Source organism: Calliopsis andreniformis, chromosome 10 (genome assembly GCF_051401765.1).
Source record: "Calliopsis andreniformis isolate RMS-2024a chromosome 10, iyCalAndr_principal, whole genome shotgun sequence".
NCBI lineage: Eukaryota > Metazoa > Arthropoda > Insecta > Hymenoptera > Andrenidae > Calliopsis > Calliopsis andreniformis.
Window position 1 is genome coordinate 12,557,934 of NC_135071.1, and position 27,077 is coordinate 12,585,010.

At 38.0% G+C, this 27,077-nt stretch overlaps 3 protein-coding genes across 9 annotated transcripts in view; 1 reads left to right on the forward strand and 2 right to left on the reverse strand.

The window, feature by feature from the left end:
* The first annotated feature begins 1,512 nt into the window (after positions 1 to 1,512).
* Positions 1,513 to 11,351, forward strand: LOC143184721 (A disintegrin and metalloproteinase with thrombospondin motifs 3). Its single transcript, XM_076387163.1, has 15 exons — positions 1,513 to 2,037; positions 3,087 to 3,363; positions 3,733 to 3,857; positions 3,952 to 4,044; positions 4,155 to 4,390; positions 5,521 to 5,673; positions 5,744 to 5,857; positions 5,928 to 6,060; positions 6,432 to 6,598; positions 6,734 to 7,034; positions 7,843 to 7,975; positions 8,298 to 8,563; positions 9,930 to 10,195; positions 10,274 to 10,529; positions 10,709 to 11,351. Exons 1-15 carry the CDS (start codon positions 1,513 to 1,515, stop codon positions 10,970 to 10,972), a joined length of 3,309 nt encoding a protein of 1,102 aa, XP_076243278.1. The 3' UTR covers positions 10,973 to 11,351.
* A 183-nt stretch (positions 11,352 to 11,534) lies between these two features.
* Cap (Cbl-associated protein) overlaps positions 11,535 to 27,077 on the reverse strand; it is an 85,137-nt gene continuing 69,594 nt past the window's right edge. For 5 of the 7 annotated variants that reach the window (XM_076387156.1, XM_076387155.1, XM_076387157.1 and 2 more), the window contains 7 exons: positions 17,494 to 17,698; positions 16,153 to 16,411; positions 15,952 to 16,063; positions 15,582 to 15,704; positions 15,355 to 15,509; positions 15,156 to 15,235; positions 11,535 to 14,899 (listed from right to left, as the gene is read on the reverse strand). In XM_076387156.1, coding sequence (XP_076243271.1) covers positions 14,731 to 14,899; positions 15,156 to 15,235; positions 15,355 to 15,509; positions 15,582 to 15,704; positions 15,952 to 16,063; positions 16,153 to 16,411; positions 17,494 to 17,698 — 1,103 coding nt within the window. In that variant the 3' untranslated portion in view covers positions 11,535 to 14,730. Of the gene's footprint in view, positions 14,900 to 15,155; positions 15,236 to 15,354; positions 15,510 to 15,581; positions 15,705 to 15,951; positions 16,064 to 16,152; positions 16,412 to 17,493; positions 17,699 to 18,525; positions 18,667 to 21,037; positions 21,946 to 27,077 lie in introns of those variants that run through there. The other 2 variants (XM_076387161.1, XM_076387162.1) reach the window with 2 other exon arrangements.
* Positions 21,718 to 25,667, reverse strand: LOC143184754 (uncharacterized). The gene is made up of 3 exons (XM_076387213.1): positions 25,517 to 25,667; positions 21,781 to 23,392; positions 21,718 to 21,727 (listed from the first exon to the last, which is right to left on the reverse strand). The coding sequence occupies exons 2-3, from the start codon at positions 23,340 to 23,342 to the stop codon at positions 21,718 to 21,720; spliced, it is 1,572 nt and encodes a 523-aa protein (XP_076243328.1). The 5' UTR covers positions 23,343 to 23,392; positions 25,517 to 25,667.

Consider the following 27,077-nt stretch of genomic DNA (forward strand, 5'->3'; position numbering starts at 1 on the left):
TTCTATTACATTAAATCGCAAATAAAAGCCCTGAATATTACCCAAGGTACCAACATTAAAATCGACAGAGAAGGATTAATGATGTATCCCCATCAGATACCGAAATTTAATCCACCGTAAGTTATACACCTACAGCTGCAGCCAATTAAGGAAGCTACAAAGCTTAAATGAAACCATTTAATTCCAAGAGGACCGTTCTGTTGGACAACATCTTGGAAATCTGCGCGCGGTGTTCCTGGAAGCAAAGAAAGCTTCAATTGAGTGCCAATCGTTTTCTCCGTATTAGTGGATTCTACAGCGTTTCTCAAAGATTCTCGAAATCACGTTACCGAGAATCAGTCTAATATTCACTCTTGCAATTTAATCACAGTAACGCCTCGAATCCCTTGAATGATCATTTGAAGTTATCAATTAATTTCGGGAAACTTTAGAAGCGCGATCGTATCTCGTTCCAACTCATACTCAAAATTCTCAGCAATAGTAGAACAGTCAGCATCGCACGTGTTAGCTAAAACGGAGCACACCATCTCGACGCCTCGAAGCATCGTCTCGGGCGTCTTTCGCAGAAACGAAAGGGGGCTACCAGATTTAATTTCCCTTATTAGACCCATTGGGCTCGAGAGCAGGCGACTCGGTTCTTGTTCAAGAGAAGCGAGAATTCTCGGAGGAGGGAACGGTTAAAGATGAAATCATCGGCCCCTTGTTAACTGGCAGGATCGAACAATGCATTCACCAGCATCGTCGTTTCTCGGTGATTGCACATAAAGCTGCCATTATTAGAACTCCAGCGGGCGGCAAGCGCTGGGGCTTTTTCCAACCCAGTGCAACACGTTCTTACGCACAATTAGCTGGTGCATTCGCGTGCCAGCGTTGCGTTCTGTCCATGTGGCCGCCAGTTGCATCAGCACCGCCATCCGCCTCGTCTAGACCGCTTTAATTTGACGCTCATTCGGAATATCGCGTTTACACGCGCCACTATTCACTCGACGTCGGGAGCGTGGCGTTTTCCCAACCGTGGACGAAAAAATTCGCGCTAGCTCGAAGCTCGCTCGGCTACGAGCACTGGCTCGGCGATTGCCTCGCGACAATTCTTATCACGCGCCCCACTTTTCCCTCTATCCTCGATGCAACAGTTGCGATTGCATCGTTATTCCTGAATTGTCTCGTCGTAGCACTTGTTGCAACGTGGATTAAACAAGATTTCGACGCTTACTTTGGCACGCGCGAGGGTCTGTGAATTTGGTGACTGTGATAAGATGTGATCAATCGTTTAGATTGGAGGCTCAGAGATTGTACGCTTGCTACAGATTCTAAATACTCGACCACTGCTTTCTGTCTTCGCATCTTGCGATGAGAAGCCTCAGTTCGCGAAAAAGGGACACTTTGGAATCTAAACTCGACCTGGAACGATCCGTGAAACGATCTATATAATCTAAATTGTTAAAGATCTTCTCGCCACCTGATCGCGATTGAACCAGTGAATAATAATGGAACTTCATTAAACATTGAGACATGACGCGATCGAAGCTCCCCAGTTTACTCCTGACCACGTGGCTGCTGGGCACGATCGCGACTAAATCACGAGTAAGCGACTTTCTGCAGAGCCTACAGGGGTACGAGATCGTTTATCCACGCGTGATTCCTGGTCAGAGCGGGCGGAGCAGGAGATCGATTTTCGAGCAGGGAAACGAGGATGTCGAGGAGCCCATGTTCATCGAGATTAGCAACTGGACCTTGAGGACGGTCGCGAATAATCGACTAACACTCTCGTCCAATTTCACCACTGATTGGGTGTCCTCGACCCAAACAAGGTCCTTTAGCCTGGACACGAGTATGGACTGTGATCTACGTCAGGGCAGTCTGGAAGGCACGCGTTCCATGGTTGTGGTCACCCTTTGCGAGGAGGAGATGTACGCTTTGATCCTGACAGATCGAAAATTGTTTTTCGTTCAGCCTCTAATGGACGGCCAGCACGTGATGTACGAGCCGAAGCAGACCAGGTGGTGGTCGTTCAAGGAAAACCCAGACGTCGTGTCTGTGAACAGAGAAAAGCCTGCAGGTGCGTTTGTCAACGCGCTAACTTCTAATTTTTGAGATAGGGTATTACAGACGTGACCCCTTGCCTTGCAATACGCGGTCGTGTCGCGAACAGCTTGACCTTTAATCTTTTAACTGAACAGCGTTTCCGTGGGATGTGGTGAAATTGGAAACGGAATCGTTTTGTTGGGGAAAAATCGAAAAATCTAATAGCGCTCAGATGTTTACAATTCGCTTCAATTCTTGGAGTGCGAATATATCAACCAGAACTATTGACTTACAAATTAACTGTTTCCGCTGTGGAAGTTGTGGAATACGCGCGAACAGCAACTCTAATAATAAAATATTTCTGTGGCGCGAATCTTTTTGTTAACGATGATTTTATTGTAGAACGACAGTTTTTTCACTTTCTTGGAGGGTCTTTAAAAAATATCTTAAAATGACACTGACCTACTTAAGCGTAATTCATATGTCATCACCTAAAAGTTATTTGTGATTAATCAGTTCATACGTGAAAAAGTTTTACTTAATTGGGGACACATTTGAATGGAAATAGACTACAATAATTCTCTGGAACTTTTTCTCAACGAAGGAAATTGAATTTTGTAAACTGTCTAAAACCCAGTTATTAACGCGATAGAGTTGCATAACGTACTAAAGAATTACTAACTTTATAGCCGACGTAGCTTAAACTATAATGGAATTTTGTACATGCGTTCGGAAAATTCGGGATGTACAATATATGGCTTAATAGCTTATTACATAATCCCTTAATTAACCTGATCTCCGATGACCGTGAAGCACTACAGTTCCCTTTTCGTTTCTCTCGATTATGCACGAAACACTATTCAACTAAAAAGCATAAAATATACAAAAATTAATCACACACTTGAAAATCGTTCGTCTTCAAATTATAAAACGTTTCTTTATTCTTCCTTGGAAAATAAAAAGGATTAGATAAGCACAGTCTACTATTCCATATTCTTTTGGCACAACCTTATCCCAAGGTTCTCTTCAGCCGATCCTTTATTCAACAGAATTAAACGAAGAGCAATAAATTATTTATAGAATTCAAAAAAATCGATAAGAAGCCAAAACGGAGGAGGCGGGACTCCATAGACCACTATGCTCGAGAGTTCTATAATCTATCCGGCGATGTCTTCGATATGGAATATCCAGAGGCAGAGAAATTGATTTTGTACGATGAAAGGGATGAGATGTCAACCGAGTATAACGACACGATCATAGAAGAACTGTCCACCGACGCGAATTATGAGGATCTTGGATATTTTTCCGGTCCAACGTGGCAGAGAAATAAAATACCAAGTGAGCGAAAAAGAGGATTTTAAAACATTACGCATGTGATAAGATTATTCAGAATTCATAGATCACTCATTCATTTTGAAGTAAAGCACAGAAAGATAGAATGTTTATTTAACGCTTCGGAAGTTCATTTAAAAAAATATCTGAGGGAGTCAGAATATTTTTCTTCGCGAGGGATGCAGGAGAAAAATCAACATAGTTCAAAAATTGGAATTTTAAAGAAGAGTAACATATAGTCTAATTGTAATGTTTACAGAGTTATAAAACTAAGTCATAGTTGTAAAATAAGCTTGAAATTGTTTTTACCCCTCCTATTGTTAGACCTTCGAAGAAAGTACTCAAACCGTGTCAAAATAATTAATACAATTTTAGGAAAGAAAACGATCGTTAAAGAGTCCCCACCAAGATGGCTGGAACTTGGAATAGCTGCTGATTATACAGTAGTAGATTTCCATGGAAAGAGAGTCCAGCAGTACATTTTAGCTCTCTTGAATATTGTAAGTAAAGTAACACAAAATCAGCAATGCTACGACGAAAAGAATACACAAATAAAACTGCATTTTCATTCTGTGAATATGCGTTCTGACCTAGGTGAGTGCAATTTACATGGATCCATCGCTAGAATCGAACATGTTCTTGGTGATCGTACGAATGATTTTATACGCGGAAAAAAGAGATGGTATGGTAAGCAATTCAAACTTCATGATGCACTGGCACAAACGCTACTCTTTATAACTGTAATCGTACAGAGTGGTAATTCAAGTATTGATATTAGTTTTATGTGCTGTCAATAGGTTCGTCGCGGCGATGCCAGACGATCTCTCGAGAATGTTAACAAATGGAACAGGAAAATGTTATCCAACGCGAATGTGAACCATGATGTCGCGGTATGGTTGACACGTTTGGACATCGGTGGTCCTTCTGGATATGCACCTGTCTCAGGAGTGTGCGATCCTGCGCGATCCTGTGCTCTGAACCGAGACGAAGGCTTAACTAGTGCATTTATCATTGCTCATGAAGTTGCACATATGTGAGTACTTCACGTATCCTTGAAGTTACGTCATTGTAATTTCTGTTCTTCCAATCGATTCTTGTGAAAGTAACATTAAATACCGCTAAGGTTCAAACGTGTGAAACGTCAATTAGAACATTCTATGTACATTCCTAAAGTGTGAAGAAAAATACTCGTCTGCAACGTAATTTACATACAATTAAAAGTCATTTCTATTCTTTTGTTTCGTGTGCCTCCTGCCTGGAAAGGTGTAGAAAATTGTTAAGTGCTTCGTTTGTAACTATACGATAGCAACACAGGATTTAGTCGTTTTTCTTCGTTAGTTTGTACTTACTAAGTGAATTAAGATGCTCAAGCAAGGCTTAAGCATGCTACAGTGAACTCGAATTTGATCATCAAAATTTCAGAAGTTATCATATGTTTGCTACTTAATATAGTACCTTAGTAATAACTTCAAACTTGCTTGCTACCTGAGGAAGTTCATCAACTAGAAGTCTCGAATCAAGTTGTAAATTATGGGACGCTAGTCCTAAATCTAGTTACACATCAAGTTTAAGATCTCGAACTTTGGAGTCAGCTAATCTCTGACGTATGTTATTTCCTTTAATATATATATACTCGAAAGACTAATTATAATTATTCATATTTAATTGAATGGGTGAGTTGAAGAACACTACAAGTCCAAAATCAGTAATTTTCAAATAATGGCAAACCTGTATCTGGACCTAGGACTAAAGGGTCTTAAGTTATACAGAAAACAAGTAGACTTAATATACTCTGATTCTATGGTCCAACTATGTGATAAAATAGACAGAACTACATTTTGGAATACCTCAAAATGTGGTCTTTGGTTCGAAATCAGCCATATTCAAATAATCTCAAAGCCATGGACCCCAGAGTCAAAGTGTATTAAGTTACACAGGAGATAAATGGGCTTAATACATTCTGGTTCTGTGGTTCAGATATCTACATGAAATAGACAATTACATATTGCAATCAAATGTCCCAAAATATGATCTTTGGACTAGTACTGTCCTTCGACTCACCGATTCGATTAAAGCCAAATAGTATTCATAACGTTAATAGATCATATAGGCTACTTCCGCCAAGTACTCGATTTCGTTATCGTATGAACATGTTTCCCTTAGTCTAGGCTTAACTCACGATGGCGATGAATCCACCGGAAATGCCTGCAAAGAGGAAGGCTCTCGAGGGAGCGTGATGGCGCCGATCGTTGCCGCGACATTTCATCGCTTTTATTGGTCTCCCTGCTCGAAGAAAGAGTTCCACCGACGTGTGAGGTCAGAAACATCGTTTTACTCGACAATATCCTTTTTTAGAATTACATACTCCTAAAATAGGTACTTGCAGACGGTGGTCGTGTTTGTTGAACAAACCGAAGCACGAGAGTTCTACCCAGCTGAAAGCCACTGTACGCGAAACGTTCACGATGGACGAGCAGTGTCGCATGGAATTCGGCGACGGGTATGTACTATTTATTTATAGTATAACACTACTTAGCGTATCATGCTAAGCTGTTTTTACTTCAATTTAGTTACGAACTCTGCAAAAGTTTTGAGGTCGTGGAGCCGTGTTCTCATTTGTGGTGCGGCAATAGCAATATTTCTCAAAGTTGCAAGACCAAGAAGGGTCCACCTTTGGAAGGAACAGAGTGTGGCGTCTCTAAGGTAAGTATTTAGATATTCTTAAATACCACACCCAAATTGACAGAGTTTATTATCGAATATACTGGGATGAAACACTGTATATTAAGAAAATTAAAGTGTTCATAATAAAAAGAGTCTTTGTCAAACTTTACGATTTTTGCATAAGAACACATTCTTATATTCGTGACATAATGGAACCTGTTTTATCAAGAGTGCAATACATGTACTATAACAGATATTTTGTTAAAAAGAACACTAATGTATTGAACAAGAATTAAAGGTGCTACAGTACTTTTTACTCTCCTAAAAAAAGAGAAAAAGTTGATAAGAGTCGTTTTTATTATTTGAATTATCTTATCAGTTCTTTATAAGCGAAGACGCTATTGTTCTAGTGGTGCATAAATGGACGATGTCAATGGAGCAACAAAAATTTCGACTTTGGAATAGCACTGAATAGACCAAGGGATGGTGGCTGGAGTGCGTGGAGTGCCTGGGACAAATGTTCCAGGACATGTGGGGTAGGAATCCAATGCAGGACTCGAAAATGCAACAGACCCCTGTTAGTACTGTGTTAACTAACGATAAGTGAAGCTTCCTACGCCAAATCTGAAAATTACAGACGTCTCTGATCACCCCATTACTCGTGCTTTCAATGAGAAAGTAGAAACTTCACGAAATTTTTTCTGCTTTAAAGGCCTGCTTACGGTGGAAAATATTGTTCAGGTTCCAGCGACGACTGCAAACTTTGCAATTTACCCAAGTGTTCGTCGCCCATCGATCTAAGAGCCCAACAGTGTTCCAAACTCAATGTTTTACACCTTGAAAGAGTTCCATTCGACAACGACGTGACTTGGCTACCGTACGAATCCGATCAAGGGAACTTGAAGTGTCAGTTAGTTTGCAGGAGCAAAGAGACGGGTGAAGTATTTTACAGCAGAAAAAATTTGATCGATGGCACACCGTGCTCTTATGGATCGACAGATGTGTGTATACAGGTAACTCGTAAGGATTGAAATGGAAGATGAAAGTAGTCAGAAATTTAAGGAACTCGTGAAAAGACTATAAAATGATTTTATGAACTACTGTGTGAGGATTGATGGCTCGCCTAGCAAGTAGAATAGTTTTAAATTAGAAATAAGATAGGGTTAAATAGCAAAGGTTTAATAGCTTCTGAAGTTTCGATTATCAAATTTGAACAAACTTGAAATCCTGCCAGCGATTTGCTTTAATCTTTTACGCTTGGAAGTTAATTTCTATATTCATTTGGACTCTTGTTTCTATATCTCCAACAGCTACTATGTATCATAAGATCATAAAACTGCTTTTTCTCATTTCATTTCAACTGCTTTTCTCATTTAATAATTAATCCATCAAGGTTCAAAGTTGCATAAACAACGTTATTAAAAAACGTAAATATATAAATCCTATACACTTTATACGTTATTTTACCGAGACAAAGGAAACATTTTGTATTAATAGACGCTACATAGACGCTCACTAAATAAAAAAGATTCGTCAGAAATAATATAACTTACAAAAAATTAGCGCTATAAATATGTACTTCCATATTAATGTCATAAATATGTAGGTACTTCGATTTTTCAGTTCTCGAAACGTAGAATCTAGGTCAGAAAAGAGAAATAGTAACGAAAAAATATTAAACCAATCTTGGGAGTCCCCTTTCATAACAGTAACACGAAAAAATACAATTTCGTGATAAAAATTCACTAAAAAAAATAGTGAACGAAACGCTGCGTTTACCCAACTTCGGAGCTTAATGGGTAAAAGAAATATTGTTTGCAGGGCGAGTGCCATCGAATGGGATGCGACAATGTGTTATCATCAAAAAAAGTTTTCGACATGTGTGGAGTATGTGACGGAGATAATACGAGCTGCGAGAACGTCATCAGCAAGTTTCAGCGAAAGCTTCGTCGAGGTCAGTCGAGGCACCGTTTCAAATCGAGTTATTAGAAGTGACGATGGAGTTTCCATCAAAGTCAGATAACCAAGAAGCAAGAACATGCCTAATTAGTTTAAAGGGAGAGGAATGGCGTGAGCGAAGTGATTAGTTGTTCAGTCGCTTCGCCTGAAGGAGCTAGACTCCGCGGTGTCCTTTTTCTTCTGCGACCTCTGACCCTTAGGACAGACTAGTTACAAACAACTTGCATTCGCGAAAAAATATCCACTGTCGTTTAATGAAACTCTTAATTAAGCTCTGATCTTGTAAAAATCACTGTGAATTCTTTGTATTCTTTCAGAAGTGACCCGCGTCGCTGTAATACCTCGAGAAGCTCATAATTTAATTATGAACATCACGGTAGTTGGTACCTCGTTGCATCCTCAAGATAATTTGACAATCGTGGTGGGAGACGGACGAAGAAGACGGAACGTTCAGGAGAATTTAGTTTCTCGAAAACGAGATTTGATGATCGTGCACGGCGCTGCTTTTCGAATTCAGAAACGCGATAACAATATGTTCACTGTGAAGGGAAATGGAACAGCATTCGAGGATATCGTGACTTTGGTGAGTATTATACAGGGTGGTTCAGCGGATATTACGATCTTGATTTACATTGTTATTATGATACGCAATCAAAAATGATTCAGATAGAGTCGAAAGGAAAGGAACACGTCCTGATGTTACTAATTTTTTTGTTGCTGGATGTGCATAGAACATATGAAGGTCGTTAATGTTTCTTTACACGAGATCTTATATTTTTTATCGTACCAATCAATGCAGCTTGATATTCTTTACAAACAAGTATTAACCTATTTATGACTAGAAATCATCAGTTTAGTGTCATATTATGACTTAGGTTAGGCTTAAAACAGTTTGAAAACAAATTATTACATACCACATTAAACGTGACAATTAAAATATACTAAATCTGCAATATTTGTTTTATAAACGAAAGCAGAAATTCGAATCATGTTAACATTATGACTACAATTTTTCTTATTATTTATGGAAAGTTTTAATTTGACACGCTCCATAGAGAAATGGATAAACATAACAAATAATTTGTAAAACATCGTATATAATATTTTAAAATATGAATTAAAGCAGGTTAATTCATATGTTTCGTCACCAGATGGCAACAGCGTTCACATAATTCACGATACGAACAATCGAAACAATGTAAAATACAATGTAATATAATATAATAATATACTCAGGACTGTAAAATATCATTATACACGCTTATACATACATATAGGCCATATTGCCTAAGGTGAATTTTAATAAAAAGAAAAAATGATACGAACGAACAAATAAATATCACTTTTAGAAGCATGCAAATTCTTTATACACAATAATATTGATATATCACTCACCATTGATGTACTTCAGGCTGCATTTCCAGATAACAGACAGTTGAAAATAGATCTAATGCATCGAAGTTCGAAGTAGGCAAAATGTAAGTCAGGAAGCTGGAGGAGGTTGAATAGTCAGTAATAGGTTTTACATAATTGTAAATGCTTATAATATATAAAATACAGAAAAGAAACAATATATACCTCTCGATACTAACAATAAAACAACTGTTTCCTTCATAAATAAATTCCAGTTAAAATGGGTATGCAATTATGCGTGCACTCACGTCTGCCGCTCGTCTCGAACTGAAGTAACATGGCGGGCCATACCGCGCAGCTGCGTTATGTCACGTGACTTGCTTTGATTAGTCCGCTTCCCGCGGCTTATTTTGGCGCTAGATTCGAACCTTACAGCGCTGAATGTTTGTTTTTTAAACTGAATCGTTTGTTTTATTCTTTATACGAATTTTTAAACCTTGATACTTCACACAAACAATAATTAGCAAATAATTGTACTATATTTAGTGTCTAATTATTCATATTCTACTTCTACCGTCAATTTTATTCTTGTACAGGTCGTGATACCAGAATTTCTGACGGAACAAGGACTCTCGATTATAGTTTCTTTGCAGTATTTTTTAAATCGCGATGGAAAAAAGACGAAAGACAGATATGTTTGGTTATTTGGGGGTTGGAGCTTCTGTTCGGCAAGCTGTGGTGGTGGAACACGACAGAAAATGATTGTTTGCAAAGATGAGAAGACTGGGAGGATTGTTTCGCGACGAAAATGTCCACTGACCACTAAACCGATTCAAGAGATAGAAAAGTGTAACCTTTTCAGGTATAAATGTCTAACGAATAACAAGTACCTACTAATTGCGAAATTATTTTATATAAAAGTTTGTTTCCTTCATTCTAGCTGTACCTTTAAGTGGCTACCAGGCCCTTGGGAGGGATGTTCAGCCACTTGTGGAAGCTTCGGCATGCAAGTACGACAATTGTATTGCGTACATTCAGAGTTCAATGGAACAGAAGTCAATAAGAATAATGAATTAGAAGTCTACCGAACTATGGTGCAACCTTCTATATGCAAAACCAGTTCGATGCCTTTGAACAACAGAGAATGCAACAGGATCCCTTGTCCTGGCCATTGGATTTTTACCAATTGGTCTTCGGTAAATCTTTCTTAATACAATTTTACAAATTGAAAATTTTTAAACAGTTAAAAATTTAATGTTTCAAATTTTAAAACAGTTCTAAACTTCACTGTTTAATACTTATTTCAATATAGGTACGATTAAATTTTCTTAGAACTTTTTACAAGTATCTAAGAATAATCTGCTTCGTTTTGCAGTGTTCAAAGAGTAATGGAAAAGGTGTACAATCTCGAATAGCCAGATGCATTCCTCCTGATAAAGAACCGCTTTACAGCTGTGGTGGTCCTACAGTGAAAACGGAAATACGTGCTTGCACAGGGCACGTGACAAGGGCCATCGAGTTTTCCTCTCGCTGCTGGGGGGACAAAAATCGATTTTGTTCGATACCAAGCTTGAAACGCTACTGCAACCTACCAGGATTCAGGCGGCGATGTTGTAACACGTGCCAAATAAATAAATAAGCGGACTACAAAATATCTTCGATTCGAAACGTCACAAACCACAAAATTAAATGCACAAAGGAGTATAATAATGGAAAGCTTATGTTAAATGTAGAAAAATTCGTTTGTGATAAATATAATATAAAAAACACTGTAGTAGAATCTCGATTGCCTTAACATTATTAACATTAATATTAGATAAAAATAAACGACACTGAATACGATTATTTATAGCTGACTCTTCCATTAATTAATGATCTGACAATCGAGATGCTACCATGATTCGAAGTTGTTATGCGTAGAAAGTATTACACAATAGTCCAATATCATATCGATGACATATTTATTAGTTCCTAATGTAGAATTATGTCTACTTGCACCCGAAGAATACGACAATAAATTGTTGATATTACATGTACATATCTATTATTGCTTTGTTTTTACTATTTAAAGTATTCCTAGGAATATAAAAAAATATGTATCCCTCTAGAAAAGGAATTAAACGCCTCGAATACTTTTGATAACAGCCTACATTAATATCATTGAGGAACTAGGCAATACAGGATTGATCTTCACTTAATCATTGCCTTGGTAACAGAGTATGATTTATTTGAATTTCGAGTATACAATGTACAGTGATATCGTCGGTAGCGGGAATTAAAAATCTAGTAAAAACAAATGTAAAATCAAACGAGATAATTATCAAAGGGAAATTAATGACTTGGAACTTTTCTGGTAATTCGAAAATGAGTCCATTTTGTCGGTTTATCGCAACGTTCTTCATTATGTATTGAGAACACGATTTCTTTTCAGGCGCAACGTTGTCCTTTCAACATGCAAAAAATTAACTGAACGTTTCACTAATCATTCTGCGCGTATGTTCATTTATACAATTTAGTTTCTACGTTAAAAAAGAGTTCGTACATATATATTTATATATTTAGAAACGACAGATATTTAACGAACATAATTATCAGCCTTCCTTCTTTCATGTATGATCATGAAAGCTTTAACGAAAATACATTAACGCAATATGTACCGAAACGATTTATTAAATATTACAATAAATATATTAATTTTTCCTGTGAATCTTCATTCTAACTTAAACGTAACGTTTGTATCGAAATCGAAAAGCAAACTCGACAGTTGACAAAATTATACATTTTTAAGGACAGAGGATTGTCGATGGAGACCACAACAAAGCAATACGTAAAATACGATATTCCACATTATCATGTCGTTCTTTTCGCGTATTACAGGAAGCTCCTCGTGAAAAATCGGAAGACTTAACTCTATCGAAGTTCGTGTCTTCTACTATCGTGTCTCCAGTTTCTTTTCTATCATCACTCTCTTATAATTATCCAAAATCAACGACGATATGTACGTAACGTAAGATATGTACGTAATTATATGCATACAGGCTGTTCCAACAATACGCAGCCAAATAGTTAATAATCGTTGAAAATCTATACCATAAAAAATAAAATAATTGTTGGTTTGTTCAATTCTTGTTTACTCCCCCATATGAATTTTAATTAAACAAGACGTGAAATTGAATTGAAATATTTTTGGCTTTTTAAAAAACGTATGATTCTAAAATATCTCTAAAACATTAGATATGATTCTGGAACACCCTGTAAGTCGTTCCACGGATACTAGACGCAACATTATTCTCTTGATAATGCAAAAGCTTTTGGTAAAAGGTGCTTGCACCCGTGAACGACTATTTAATCGTAATTAAAACAATTATATAACTGCGACTCTTTGGATTAATGCCCTTACTAAATATTCTTCTCTCCTTTCCTGTTCTTCTATCGGAGCTACAGTAATAATAATTAGTATTGTCTGCATTCCAACCGGAAATCCAGGTCAGTTTCTTAAACTTAGGGCTAGGATCTCCTCTAACGTCATGGGCGAAATGTTCTTAAAAAGTCATGATATAGTACAGATTTTCTCCCTGATTGTATCTTCGTTTTTTTTATAACATCGGCGAAAAATCTTTTAGTTTCATTACGATTAATATGGATAGATGACTCGATTATGAGTTTACGTGTGTGTGTTTAACACGTGCATAGGTAATTATTATTTCTACATTACATCCTCATTATAATATTGTACCTATATGTATATAAGAGATATATATACCTTCTATACATTATATAATTCATATATAACTCTGGGTACAAACAATGTTTTACAAAAATATTAATTTGGGAAGGCGAATTTTCAATTATAAATTGCTTACTCTTGAATACTCACAAATATAACGATAATACGGCTAGATTTATCTATAATACCAAACAAAGAAGGAAATTCGTTCTTTGAATTGAAGTTACCTTTGGATTATTCTTTAATAGAAAATCTCTTGATTCTGCCTCGATGGAAATATCCCTCACTTTGGATATATCGAAACGAAAACGATGGTTCAATCGTAAACTCTGATTTAAGATAAAATGTTCAAGATAGTTGCATCTTTGGTTCATTTTAAACTATGTATAATAGACGTGCATCCAGTTTCACTAACGATGAAATAACTTATGTTTAAATTTCGTTCCACTTGTGGCTGATTTCGGATTCTTTGGTATTATACGAGTTAAATAAATGTGTCGTTTAAGAGTGAAGGGAACTCGGAAGAATCACTCATAAATCTCGAAGATTAAAGGTACTGAAAATAAAAAGAGATAGAAAATTGAACTTCAATGATAAAAATACTGAAATTCATTTGCTACTATGTTGTTGTTGTCTTCTTAGACGTAAGTTTATTCACTCTGCAATTATTTATTCTTTATATCGTTAAAACACCTTCAATCTCTAATCTTACCCTGCATCATTATTGTTTTTAATGGCTTCTATTTCCTGTGGAGGTATTTTATACTCCACTGAAAGATGTTAATATTCATTCGCAATAACTCTATTCTTAGTCTGTAGCAAGAGTATAAAATTGAACAATGACGCATTCCCATTGCAGTTATATAATACTCAAAATTGATAACACTTCGTTTACTGTCGTTTATACGGTTGTAAAATTTCCTATAAATTGCTCACATCTTAACATCGAAGTTCCCTTAACATACTTGATTTCGTTATGCCGCGTAGAACATTCAGATTTATCTTTGTAAAAAGTTAAGCCTCGAGCTTAAAAACGTATTTGCCACTCCACTCATTAGACGATTACAAGGACGAATAACTTGATTCGTTGCCGGTGAAACCAGATATAGACGCTTCAGTTACTAAAGCTTATAAAATGGGTCTAACGGAAGTAGGCATCGTGGAAACTTCACAAATAAACGCTTAAGAATATTCTCTGACACTTAATCGCTCGTTTTAATAAGTGACTCTCCAATAGCTGCCTTTGGAAGTTACACGCTATTTTGTAACACGCCTGCCTTGCGAGCAGTAATCGCAAATCTCAATAAAAAAAACTCGAAGACGTCTTGCGATAACCACCCGACACGCCTTTTTACATGAATGATATAATAAATTATTAAACAATATTATACACTACTTACACGTTACGTAGTCTTACGTTATGTTTTTGGTGAAATGAACGATTCAGTTAATCGCGAGTCGAGTTGCATGATCGCGTTTTTCGTTACCACGGCATCTACGTCAAGACTGATCAAGAGGAAGACTGTTGTGACACGTGTTTCTACGATTCTCTTTGCCGACGTGTAAACGTTAAGTCTCAATCTACATTAACGATTCATTTTAGTGCTTTGGTAGAGTGTTACCTGTGGCTCGACACGCCCACTGATGAGGTCGCGGTTCTTAATTGTCTCTCACAATCTTTCTACATAGTTACCAGGGAAAGTCCCAAAGTAACCTGTCCTCTGACTGGAGCCGACGTACCAACCGTCGTCGCACTTTTCCATTACATATACCGTGTCTCCTTCTTTCAACTCGAGCTCGTCCTCGTTTTGAGGTCTATAACTGTATAGAGCTCGATACCTGAAACGTACGAAATATATGTTTTATTAGGCAGCATTGCATTGGAAGTTCCTAGGCTTATTTGGCTGGTAAAATAATCCCTCTGCTACGATCCCCCTACTTTATTCAACTGTTTTTTTCAGTGCCTCCCAATTGCATCCAAGGCTACTAAGTACCACCCTCGCCCACTTTGGGCGAATGAAATCTATGCATCAGGTTTATTCCCACAATCTTACATCAACTGAGTTTATTTACTATAATAAAACTGACAACTTACGGTATTGGTTCTGAATGCGTGTCGATGTGTAGAGCTTCACTGAGTTGTGTAACATGCAGCTTACTCCCACCCATTCTTGGCTACAAGTTATGAGAAACAAAAACAATTTTAGAGTAGAAATAGAAGAGAAATATTTTTATTAAAAAAAAATGTACTACACATTTTTTAAGTAGATTAGAAATAGTTTTACATGGCTTACCAGTGAATTATAATGGGGCTGGGTTGTGTTGATATTAACTGGTATGGACGGCATATAGTGATGGGGTCCCATGCTCATTTTCCCTCCAGCAGATCCGTTTGCTAAGAGACTATGCGCGGCTGGAGAGGCAACTGGTTTATTCTGCGTTGGCGTTTCTGTAATCAATAGACAGTTATGACATTTATTACATTTCTAACATTCAGGAGTACCTGAAGAATAATAGGTACCTGATCTTAGGCCAGGTTCTGTAATAACTTCTACGTAAGAGATGGGGAAGATTCCTTTCCTGTTTCCAATACGTCCCTCATACCAGTTCTCATCGACTCTTCTTGTCAGGACAACAAGCTCTCCTGAAAGCGATATTTAAATCAGAAACATAGCATAGCCATAATATCTTTGACTGTAAGGCAAAACGATTGTCGTCATAATTTTAGTATATTAAGTCAGATATTAAAGTACTAAATCAGTGTACATGGTAATGTGTGTCAGATCTGGAAGAACTAAACACTAATATTTCACAAGAAAAAATACAAAAAAAAGAAAATCAGACGTAGACTTTTTTGCCTTACAAGTACAGGTATTTTCAGTTTATTTTACCTTTAGCTAGCGACAGCTCAAGATTCGTTTGCGCAACGAAGTTGAACTTAGCTCGTGCCTGACCCTCGTAAGGCTTCTTTGGTGTCGTTCGCATGCCATCGTATGGCAGAATCTGCAAACGATATAAAGAAACGATTAATTCCAAGAAGCAGAAAAGATTGAAAAGAGTCTTTGATGAAAAATAGTTTGAGTAAAAGTTACCTCAACATAGTTAGATGGGAACAATCCTATCATCGCATTATGCTCTCCCTCGTACCAATTCTTGTCTACCTGCCGACGGACAAATATTATGTCACCGCGTCGGAAATTTAATTCTCGCGACGACTGTCCAATGAAATTGTAAAGCGCCCTCGCCACGAGCCGAGGTTCCGGCGTTTGTTCCTGGGATCTGCTTCTGTGACTTAAATCGTCGACGAAGTCGTCGTAACGATTCAGAGGAATCGGTGACTTCTGGGATGGTCTGAAATAAATGGTTCCAAAAATAAGATAGAACGAAACATAATGAAATTATTATCTGGAGTAATGTTAAACTAATTTCGTGCAACTTGACGTTATCACTGTCTTTCTCTCTAACAATAGCAGCCAATGGAACGTTACTTATACATCATGAGATGAGGTGTAAGCCTATCGTGCTTCTCGTTACTTAATCCATTACGCAATGCACAATATATTCTAAGATATTTTACGCAGGCGTTGTAAGAGCAGCGTGAGTGAGTCATGTCTGAAGAGGGAAATGACAAAATACAGAAAGAACAATAATTGACTTAGATGTAAGAATTATACTAAGAAGAAAAATTATGTTAAGGAAATTTGCGTAATGAATTAAAATCCATAGTTATACAAGGTGTCAAGTGTTGGGAACTTTAATAAGTGATTCTACATGTCAAAATAGGATGAAAATCAAGAATGATGAAATTGCGATTGAGACTTTGTTTCAGAGTTATAAATTCTTGCAAAAACTTCTAAAATTCGAGTGAAATATGTCTGACTTGGAGATCTATTCTACTGTCGCCATTAGTGAGTGAAATCAGTAGAATAAGATCACAATCAGACACGTTTCACACTTATTTTAGATTTTTTCCTCAATAATTATTAACTTGGAAACGAATCCTAAAACACAGTTCCATTTATCTTTATTTTCGTCTTACTGTAGCATAGAGAATCACCCCTTCAAAATTTCTGACACTTGTCATCGAACATCCTGTATAAGATATACCTTTCATAACACAGTTTCCATAATTATTCACTAATTTTTAAAATTGAACATCATAAACTATTCGATATTTTAAATAATCTTCGCAAAAAGTGGATCAAGAAAGCCTTTTGAAGGTATCCTCTGCATCTTCGACAACAGACAGCCAGACAAATGATTACCATGGATAAGTAATAGTACATTTAAACCAAGCAAACAAATGCTTAGTGATACCAGCATGCATTCATTCAGCTGTTGATTTTATCCATTCATAATAATTAAATTTCTCTGACAGTGGGAGAAGAATGAACATTTGATTTAAACGCCCCATAAGAAGGGATGGAACTTACATGAAGTTATCGGTATGTCGTCGTGAATCAATGTCGTGCAGTTCCTGGAGATACTTGCGTCGACGTTCCTCTTGATAAACGCGTCGCATGTTCTCTGCGCTCCGACGGGCGAGCTCTTCCTCGCTCAATGGCTCCTTCGCCTCTGTGCGTACTGGTGAACGATAGTGAATCGTCACCTCACCCTCTACATAACGCCTCGGTGATTCTGCAATAGAGATACTCCGTTATTTTACGCGTGCGTGGTCATTGATACATACGTTCGATTCTATCTCTCTACGCTCTCTTCATCGTCTTATTGCAATTCGTTTCTTGTCACGCGCGTTCTGCGAGACAGCCATGACCATAGGAAACGTCACACGAAGATTTATTTCCAAGCCAGGCATTTGTTAAGTTCAATTTTCTGTTGGGTTGATGCGTATGTTCGTGCTACATCACTTCTGCTCTCTGTTTTCTCAGTGCAATTGTTGATATTCGTCGAAATACCTTATAATTATAATTAAAAGTCGCAACGAGAAACTATGACTATTTTATGCCATAAAAGCATTAAGAACACATGTTGCTAATGCATGAAGAAAAGAGAAAAGTGACGTAGAAGGAATTTATACATCAACTTAATAATCCTCTACAGTTTTTTTCGAATGCAATTTGCAAGTTTCATATTAACTGATGCCATTCCTGGGTTTCCTGTTTGTTACTTGTAACACACTAAAAGTTCATTAACCCTTTCAGTACCAAGGTACCGACCCATCGGTACCTCCTTCAAAACTCTCCTAACTTTTTTTACTGTTGCATCTGTGGAACAAAGTACAACTTTTTCTGATTGATGTACTGTGGAAAAATGTGTTAAAATAATGGAAAAAATTTCGCTCATTAGTAACAACACTTGTGGTACGTACAAAGTTTTATCTGAACGCATGAAAACTAGGTATAAACATTAACTTGACAGTTCACACTGTACCTGTGGTTAGGTAGTTGACACTAAAAGGGTTAATGATATTTCATTAGGATGCAAGCATCTTGTGTGACACTTACAAGCAGTCAACACGTGAATGTATGTTCACGTAGATCAGCATTCTAGATAACCTCGAACAATGATACATGATACGCAGATACATACACGTCTCTTCTTTCGCGAGTGTTGTCTTACGGAATATGAGATTTCAGGGTCCGCGTGCTAAATAATTGTACGTTTTACTTTTACAGACAATGCTGTTTTGCTTTCTATTTCTTCCTTTCTTTTGTTAAACAAATTGTCTGTCATGTACAAGCGATCAAAGAAAAGCAGAAATATTGAAAATTTTATTATTCGAATTCCTCTATGGAAAATGGTACGTTCGTGTCCATCGATCCAATACAATGGACCCTTGCGCTCGAAGGATGATTTATGACTATCATTTTTATCCACTACGACGAACTACATTATCAATGCACCTGTCGTATTCAGGGCAACCTACAACTACCACATATCCCCGACTGTCTTTAAATTTTCGATTCTTTCGAAATTATCAGGGCGTGCAGAAATTCCAGTGCCGGAAGACCGGCTTTTTATGCGAAAAATCGGATCGAAGATAAGAAGTACTGGCTTAACCCGTATCGAGGTCGCGTTTTGTTTAGTTCGTTCTACAGGAAACGTACGGCTTCTTCGCTTCCGAAAGGAAAGGGACCTTTGTTCAGAAAATGAACTAGTGTCTCCTATCTAACTCTGAAGATCAAACATGAATCATGGGAGGATAAATTGGTAGCTGAATTAACTCCCACAAAAACTGCTTACCAATTTGTGGTTAAAAACGACGAAAGATTAGACTGAAAGTTCATGTTGAATCTTAAAATACGAAGCAGGTAAAGCTTAATGGGAAGGAGTTCACGAGCTGAAACTTTGACCAATATTCTTGTCCAGACGTGTACCAGGATAATAAATCTTCAAAAGGTACTTTAATGAATTAAAAGAAATTTTAATCTGATTACACACTGATTTGAATTAAAGCGCGAACTACCCTAAACTCAAACTTTTAACCAGGAACATCACACACATGGACCATCCAATTTTCAGAGTCTGCACATCGTTAATTAAGGTAAATGTCTCTGTATACGAACACATTAATTTCAAGTTTAAATTCTAATGCAATTAAAGCCAAAGAATATTTATCATAGAATAGTAGCTACTAGGTAGCTACTAACTCAACTAGGACATCATAATTGAAGTATCAGAGCACATCCATTTTCAGGCTGTTCACTCACAGGGACACTTAACATATTAAACGTTCGAGTACTGGGACATTTGCCTTAGACTTTGACGAAACATGAGGCAAGGAATTTTGAAAAATCTCCCCACAGAACTCAGGCGTTAACTATGATCGTCTTGTTAGTGCAAACTGTGTCTACGAATCTATTAAGAAATTCGACGCGATGAAAGCGTGCATGCGCGCGCGACGAACATCCGTCAGGATGTAGCGAGATTACGCGACTGATAAAGCGAATGGAACTACTGGCCAGCAACCTCGCCGAGAGGGAATCGTAGGCTGCGCTTGCGTCTCGGTTCTGCTACCACCAACTGCATTTAGGCCATCGCGCACGCTATGCTAGCTGCGTTTGTGCGTTCCACGTACCGGAAACAAAAGTAAAATCAACCAAGTGCTTCGTAATCCCTTCATCGGTTATTGAAAGCATAAGTGTCGAATTACTGTGCTTTTTTAAGGATGCAACTGTTCGAAACATAGGAAGCTTCGACTTTTGTACCTGCTGGAGAACTAATTTGAGATGTGGATATTGGTAGCTCTAGTCTCCCTTTCTTTCTATGAGGAGATTTAGTATAAAGATTTCTTGATTTTTAATAAGCCAGTAATGGTCCTTATAATACTGACCACTTTGACCAGATAGCCCTTAACTGCTCCTGTGAGGTCTTGCACAACCGTAGGCATTATTTACAGGGTGAGTCTCGAAACTGTATCACTGGAATTTCTTCTAAACTATTTGTTGCATGAGAAAATGTTTCCATCGAAAGTTCTTTAGTATCAAGAGAATCATACCAAAGAAGAGCATACCCTCGACAACAAACAACTTTCCCTTAAACCATTTTCTCATGCAACAAATAGTTTAAATGAAATTCTAGGGATACAGTTGCAAAACTCAGCCTGTATATTTGTTGGTAGTTTTACTTATTTACTAACAGATAGCTTGTTTAGAACCCCAGTAATGTTCAATTAAGTCACGTTATTTCGTGTGTTATTGCGAAACTAGTATTATAAATTGCTATTCGTGAAGTGTATTGATTATAAAGTTTGGAAAAATATTCCACCAAAGTAGTTAGGGGTTAAAAATTAGTCCTCGCGATATTAACTACTTCTACCTATTTCCAATTTTTTCTTCCCCTTTTTTCAACATTCCCAGAGTCTGGCCCCGCTGGACGTATTATTTAACGCTATTAAACATCTTTTAAATACACAAGACAGAAAGGAGAGAAGGAACAATGTAACTCTAACGGCACTACGAATATTTATAGCAGGAAGAGAATGATTTCAGGAGAATTATGTGCATGTTTACTGACTGTACGGAATCGGTCCGTAAACCGAAGGAAGCGTAGTTCCGGTCCCAGCTTGAAGTCCGCTGATCGAATTCACGTGATCGGACAAAGGGGCCTCAGAGTCTCTGTTCTGCCTCGTGCAAAGCTCGACCACCTGTGAAGTCTGCCCAGCCCTTTCAATGTAATTGCTCGTTGGAAGATCGAGCATCGAGTTTTTGTAATTGTTCACTAATTGGGGAGATCTTAGATCGTCCATCGTTGTCAGGTCCCCGCAGGATTTATGCAAAGATCGCGACACGTTTTCCTTCTTCAGCTGCCTCTTCCAGGTCGAATTATCTTTTCCATAGCTATCTGATTCGGTCACGTTCTTCTGACGCCACTTGTGCTTGGATATACAAGGTTCCCTGCTCTTGGAATCTTGCGTGTCATCGGAGGATTCATCCTTCACTATCATTGACTGTCCTTTAGAAGGACAGTCATAATTTCGATGAAGACACACGTCGACGTACTTCCTTATTTGACTTCGTTCAAACGCTTCCAGCTCTTCGTATTTTTCGTTCACCCTCGATAAGTCTAAAGGCGCTGGAACCCTTGCGACTTTCACTCGTCTGAGGGTTAAACTCATGGGCTCTTTGAAAGAACTAGAAAGGTCAGTTTCAGAAGCGAAATATTTGTGGTGTGCATCGTTTTGGTTGTTTCGTGTACTAGTAGCATCTGTTAATATTTTAGTATCTGATTCGTCGTTGGTGAAATGTTTAGTCTCTGACGATGAGTTTGACGTTTCTCTAGGAAGTGCTAAGTTGGGTAAAGATGCGCAGAGGTTCTGCTGCGAATTCAAATCGTTTTGTTTAGTCCAGGAAGTGGTATCTTGATCATTGTTATTTGATAGCTCGTAACAATTATCCACTTGGACAGTGTATTTTGGCTCGTGGATAATTGTTTTTGATTCATAATCAGACAGGAATTGGTGTGAATACTTTGAGTCCTGAGGTTCTACACTTCCTTCACCACCCATTTTAATATTTTCAATACGAAGCTTTTCATTTGGAGTTTCAGATATGAAACCACCATACATCGTTTGATTTTCAGCAGCCCCTCTATCTGAGTGGGCTCCATTTATTGATCCAGCTTTAAAATCATTTTCAGGACCCCTACCTTGGGTAATCTCTTCTCTGGAGCTCAGCTGCTCACAACACACTGTGCACACATTTGGCGCATACGAGATGCTCCTATTGTACTGCTTAACATCGTCTATGTTTGCATTCCTATTTGTTGGTAAGTCGTGCTCAGACATCAACATACTATTCGAGCTATAATTTTGCATGGGAATAGAATTATGATAGTTCGTTGGTTCCTTCAGGACATAAATTTCATTCCCTGGTAAAATATTCACCAGCAGCTTACTGTCATTGGTTGTTGACGTGATGTGCACCCCTGGTATATCACTCACGCTCGATATCAAAGTGTTTTTATAATCGTTCCTCTGAGGGAATTCTCCAGCACACCTTTCTTCTTCGATCAGTTCTGGCGTGAAGTTTACCTGAGCTCGAGACTTCCTGTCATTCGTACTGCTGATGGATGACTGATTGCTCTGACTAGTGAGTGTCTCAGTACTACCGAATCCGCCGCTGTATTTAGAGATCGTGCTGGAATTTTTATTATTGAAGCTTTTGGAAAAATCATTAGCACAGTTTGTGGCATCGTTGTCTGGTATGCTAGAAAAGAACTTTCTTCTGAGGTATCTGTTGCGCTCGAAGATCTCGTGAAGCCTTTCCCTGGTCCCACTGTAACTAGCCTCGCCATTATAATGCTCGTTAATCCTGTTGTACACCTGACTGAGTTTATCCTCGTTGAAGAAACGTCGGTGGCCTGCTTGAACCGCTGGATTCTGACCTTCCTGACGTTCGTTGGATCGTTGACTCCCCACGCTTTGCTCGAAGGACTCATTGCAAGGAAGAGAACTATGGCGCTTCTGCATATCGTCCTGGAATTGATTGCGATTATAGTCGTCGTAGAAGTAAGTTCTCTCGAACTCTGTCTTAGGTCGCCAACTCCAATGATAAGTCTCGTCGATGGCTTTCGGAAGATCACTCTTCGACTCCACGTTTTCGTACAACTCGTCACTTGGCTCTATCCAAACAGACGTCGCTTTCTGCACCTGGGGCACCGAGTGTTTTTGATAACCAGGGAACTTTGACACTTGTTTCCTCGCGTGGCGGTGATTGTTTAAGTGACACATTCTTTCTAGATAGAGTATCTCGTCCGCGAGACTCGTCCATTGAGGACTCTTCTCCAGATCCTCCACACATGGCAAATTTGAATTCGACATTTCCACTTATTTCGGAAACTCGTTCATCGTTTTTTATTTAAATGAAAATTCTGAAAAGGGAAGTGAGTAGCTTGATTTAATGGTTGCAATGAGTATGACAAGTTTATACGTCGGGAAAACAAAGATAAAATCGTGCTAACTGAAACTAGTATTTTCAGAAACGAAGCTTATTAAGGAGAATATATCGTAAGGCGTTCCGTGTGAAGGAACTTTGTTCCCGGTTCGTTTCGATCAAGTGCGGCATTAATTGCGTGATAATCAGCGAGGAAGAATGGAAAGTGTGTTTTGGTTGGGCAACCGGTAGTAGTTTCTGGAGGACTTCGTAACATGTTCATCGACGATCGACAGGATTTTAATTAATACTGAATTACGAAACTTCGGTATTAAACACCTTGATCATTACTGCTATTCATTACTCATAAATCCGATCACCAAATAGTTTCAGCCATTAATCACTGATGTACCTATATGATAATTATGATTCACATTCATTAATCAACGTACACTCTGTCCAAGTACAATAATCGATTCTAGAAATCTGAGGACCTAAATTCACTGAAATCACTTCGAAATTAATCACTAATTAAATCAGGCTGAAAAACAATTTTTCTTTCTCTAGAAGCACTGACCTAAATAATGTTCTCTTCACAGGATCCCAAATAATGATTCGAAAGTCCTCGTTAGTGGCGTGTGATCATTTTCAGAGCGCGTCACTGTAACCATCAATTTTTAGATTTGATTACGAGGAAATTCCAGAAGTCTAATTTAATAGAATGAGCGACGCCAGATAATTATCTGGCAAGTAGACGCGTGTCAATTTCCGAGGAACATGTAATCAAGGGAAAAACTGTCTCGTAACACTTTCCTATGTCCCACAGGGATCATTGCTGGCACAGAGACCTAACAGTGAAATCACACCGTAATTACTATTGCGTTCATTTCGAAAACTAATTAAATTTCTTTTCAAGGAAGCTCATTTTTTATCAATTCATCTCTTGAGAGAGGACCTGTTTTACGACAAAATAAAATAATTATTCTATTTTATTTTGTGAATGTATTCAACCAAATTAGAGGCATAAGACAACAGGAAATTTTCTAGGGAATATCTACTATCCAAGAATTTTCGTTTATTCTTTATATTTCTGCATGAATTTAAGAAAAACTAAAACTAAAACGTATACATATGTGTCAGTCTCCTTCAAAAAGCTAAAAAGATATCTAACAGAAGTAATGACAAAGCTCCTTGACAATGTTCCTCAAAGGAGAAATGTTCACAGGTAATCAAAAGAGATTCCTGTTCAAATTAAATGTTCAGCTTGATGAAACACGGTTACTTCGTTACACGGCAAAATGTTCCCTTGAGAAAGGTGCTACGCTCACACTAATAACTGGCATTCTATTCAAATGAGGAATGCCATCACACAAGTGCAACGTGGAATTGTTTGTTCACGAGGAAGGAAGGAACTTTTTATCGGGGAACCGATTTCACCACGAATCACGATACTCTAATGATCCACTTCTTCTGTGTTTGCGGAAATTTATGCGACACGGTGAGCGCTGATGGCGGGAAACCAATAGTGGCACTGGCAGTTATGAAGCAATTAAGAAACCGCTTCTGGATGTTACAACCACTGTAACGTGAAGCTGTTACATGCACGATTAGACACGATAAGTTATAGCGTTGGAGATGCATGAATGCAGGGAGCTATCGATCAATCTCTGATCAAATCTCTGGATTCCTCAAGTGCAATGCATCGATTCAGATAACATTTATGGTATTTTATTAGACAGAAGTAACAAGACTAGCGATACGCTAAAATAGATATTTAGGAACATCAATTTGTGTAATCCTGCGATATGTCAAGACATATATTCTCCCTATTCAAATAAAGCAAAACGAAATTCCAACGAGGCTCGGGGAAACGAATTACAATACAATTCCAATATGGATCGAGGAGACTCCCTGCATCTTCATACAATTGACCGTAATTTAGTCACGCGTTCCCCGTTAAGTTCCCTCGCATAAACTTGTCATACATAGTCCCAAAGAGCTGTCGCGCGCGAGTTCCTAATTACGATTCAAGGCAGAGGCTGATTAAACTCCCGACGTTATCGATGACCTTGCCCACGTTCGGTCTCAAATATGAACTGTACTTCAGCTTCTACATATATACCCTCGACCAGTCGACACTTTCCAAAGTCACGATCACAAAACTGCTGTTACATCATAAATCACTCTGCCATTATTAGACTCAATTCAAAACAGTCTCAAAGTCCACGCTGATCATCGTCAACACGCCCACATTGGTCACCTGCCCAATGTTGCACCTCAAACCAATTCAAGGATTCTTTATCCATATCAGACACTCGAAGGAAACTGTTTTCCCCGATTGTGCACTTCAGTGTTCGTTCGAAGTAAAACTTGAGTTAGAACCACGAATTTACCAACTTTGCACAGGTGTATCTTCTCGAGGGGACACTTTCGCGCGAGGATCGCGACACATTGCGACGAAGATGGTCCGAGGGAACGCGGACGGGATGGGAACGTGTCTAGGCGCGTTAATCGTCCCGCGACCAATAAACGTATTGCATGTCCACGTTGAACCGTGATGAGAACTCGCGTGCAAAGAACGGTTCTTCTTGGCTGGCTGATGCGCCGAAGCCTCTGCCGTGGAAGAAGCGCGCCGATCGTCTGCTGCTCGCGCGAATTCGCCGCGACTTTTCGCACTCCCTCCACTTTTCTGTCTGCTGATCCCGTATCATCAGTATTTTCGACCGAAACACTCGATCTTCGGTGGGGATATGTACGTAACTATCGCAATACATATTTTCGTTTTCGTAGGCGGTGATTCATGGAAGCGACTTAGTATTTTGTTAAAAAAAGACACGCCTAACGTATTCAGCATTTTTTTTTTAGCAGTGTAATCCCGAGTGTATTTCGTTATTTTCTTTTCGATCAGATTAAAAGGGAAGATCGAGTGAAATTGTTAATCTTTTTAAGTAGAAGTTATTTAAGGAGGTTTTTAATTATTTCTTTCGTGTTTTAAGTATTTTCTATTTTTAAAATAGATGTTATTGATTGATTAAAATATTCTTCTACTTATAACTAATTAAATATTTTAACAGTTTCATTTTATCCCTCTGAAAAAAATATTAAGTGCAAGAGAAATGTATACTCTGTTTAAATATAGATATGTCTTAATATACTTTTGTATTGAATTTCGAATGAGCATTTCAGAAACTGCAAAATATTTTTAAAATGAAACATATGTATATAATAAAGCATGATGCTCATGTAACCTTGTATCTCGTTGGTCTTATCTTATTGCTACGACTCACGATACTACACGATGAAGGAAATTACTGTTGCTAATTTCTATGTTGCACGATACGCTTCGTACATTTCTGCAACTAATTGCATTTCTCATTTAAGAAAAGCACGAAAAGACCACTTTGTCGTTCATATTATTCTAGTAGTTATTTGAAATTGCGATGCATCGGATAATTTTAGCACTGCGTATACAAACGTCGAACGTCTGCTTAAAAGATTCACTGGTATAAAACTTCAATCACAACGAACACACAAAGATATCTCAGGTGAAAACCAAATTTTGCACTGCACAAATTCTTGGCACACTTGCAAAACAAGAACACAAATTCAATAAACAGTAAATGACAAGATATCGAAGAAACTATGTCTCTTTTTGAAAATCATGTTTCCATATTAGTAATTGA

Bases quoted from the DNA above. Each gene is read 5' to 3' on its own strand.
- LOC143184721 (XM_076387163.1), top strand. From the start codon at position 1,513: ATGACGCGATCGAAGCTCCCCAGTTTACTCCTGACCACGTGGCTGCTG. The intron at 2,038-3,086 runs GTGAACAGAGAA...AATTAAACGAAG, and splicing joins AAAACCCAGACGTCGTGTCT to AGCAATAAATTATTTATAGA. The intron at 5,858-5,927 runs GTATGTACTATT...ACTTCAATTTAG, and splicing joins CGCATGGAATTCGGCGACGG to TTACGAACTCTGCAAAAGTT.
- LOC143184754 (XM_076387213.1), bottom strand. From the start codon at position 23,342: ATGTCGAATTCAAATTTGCCATGTGTGGAGGATCTGGAGAAGAGTCCT.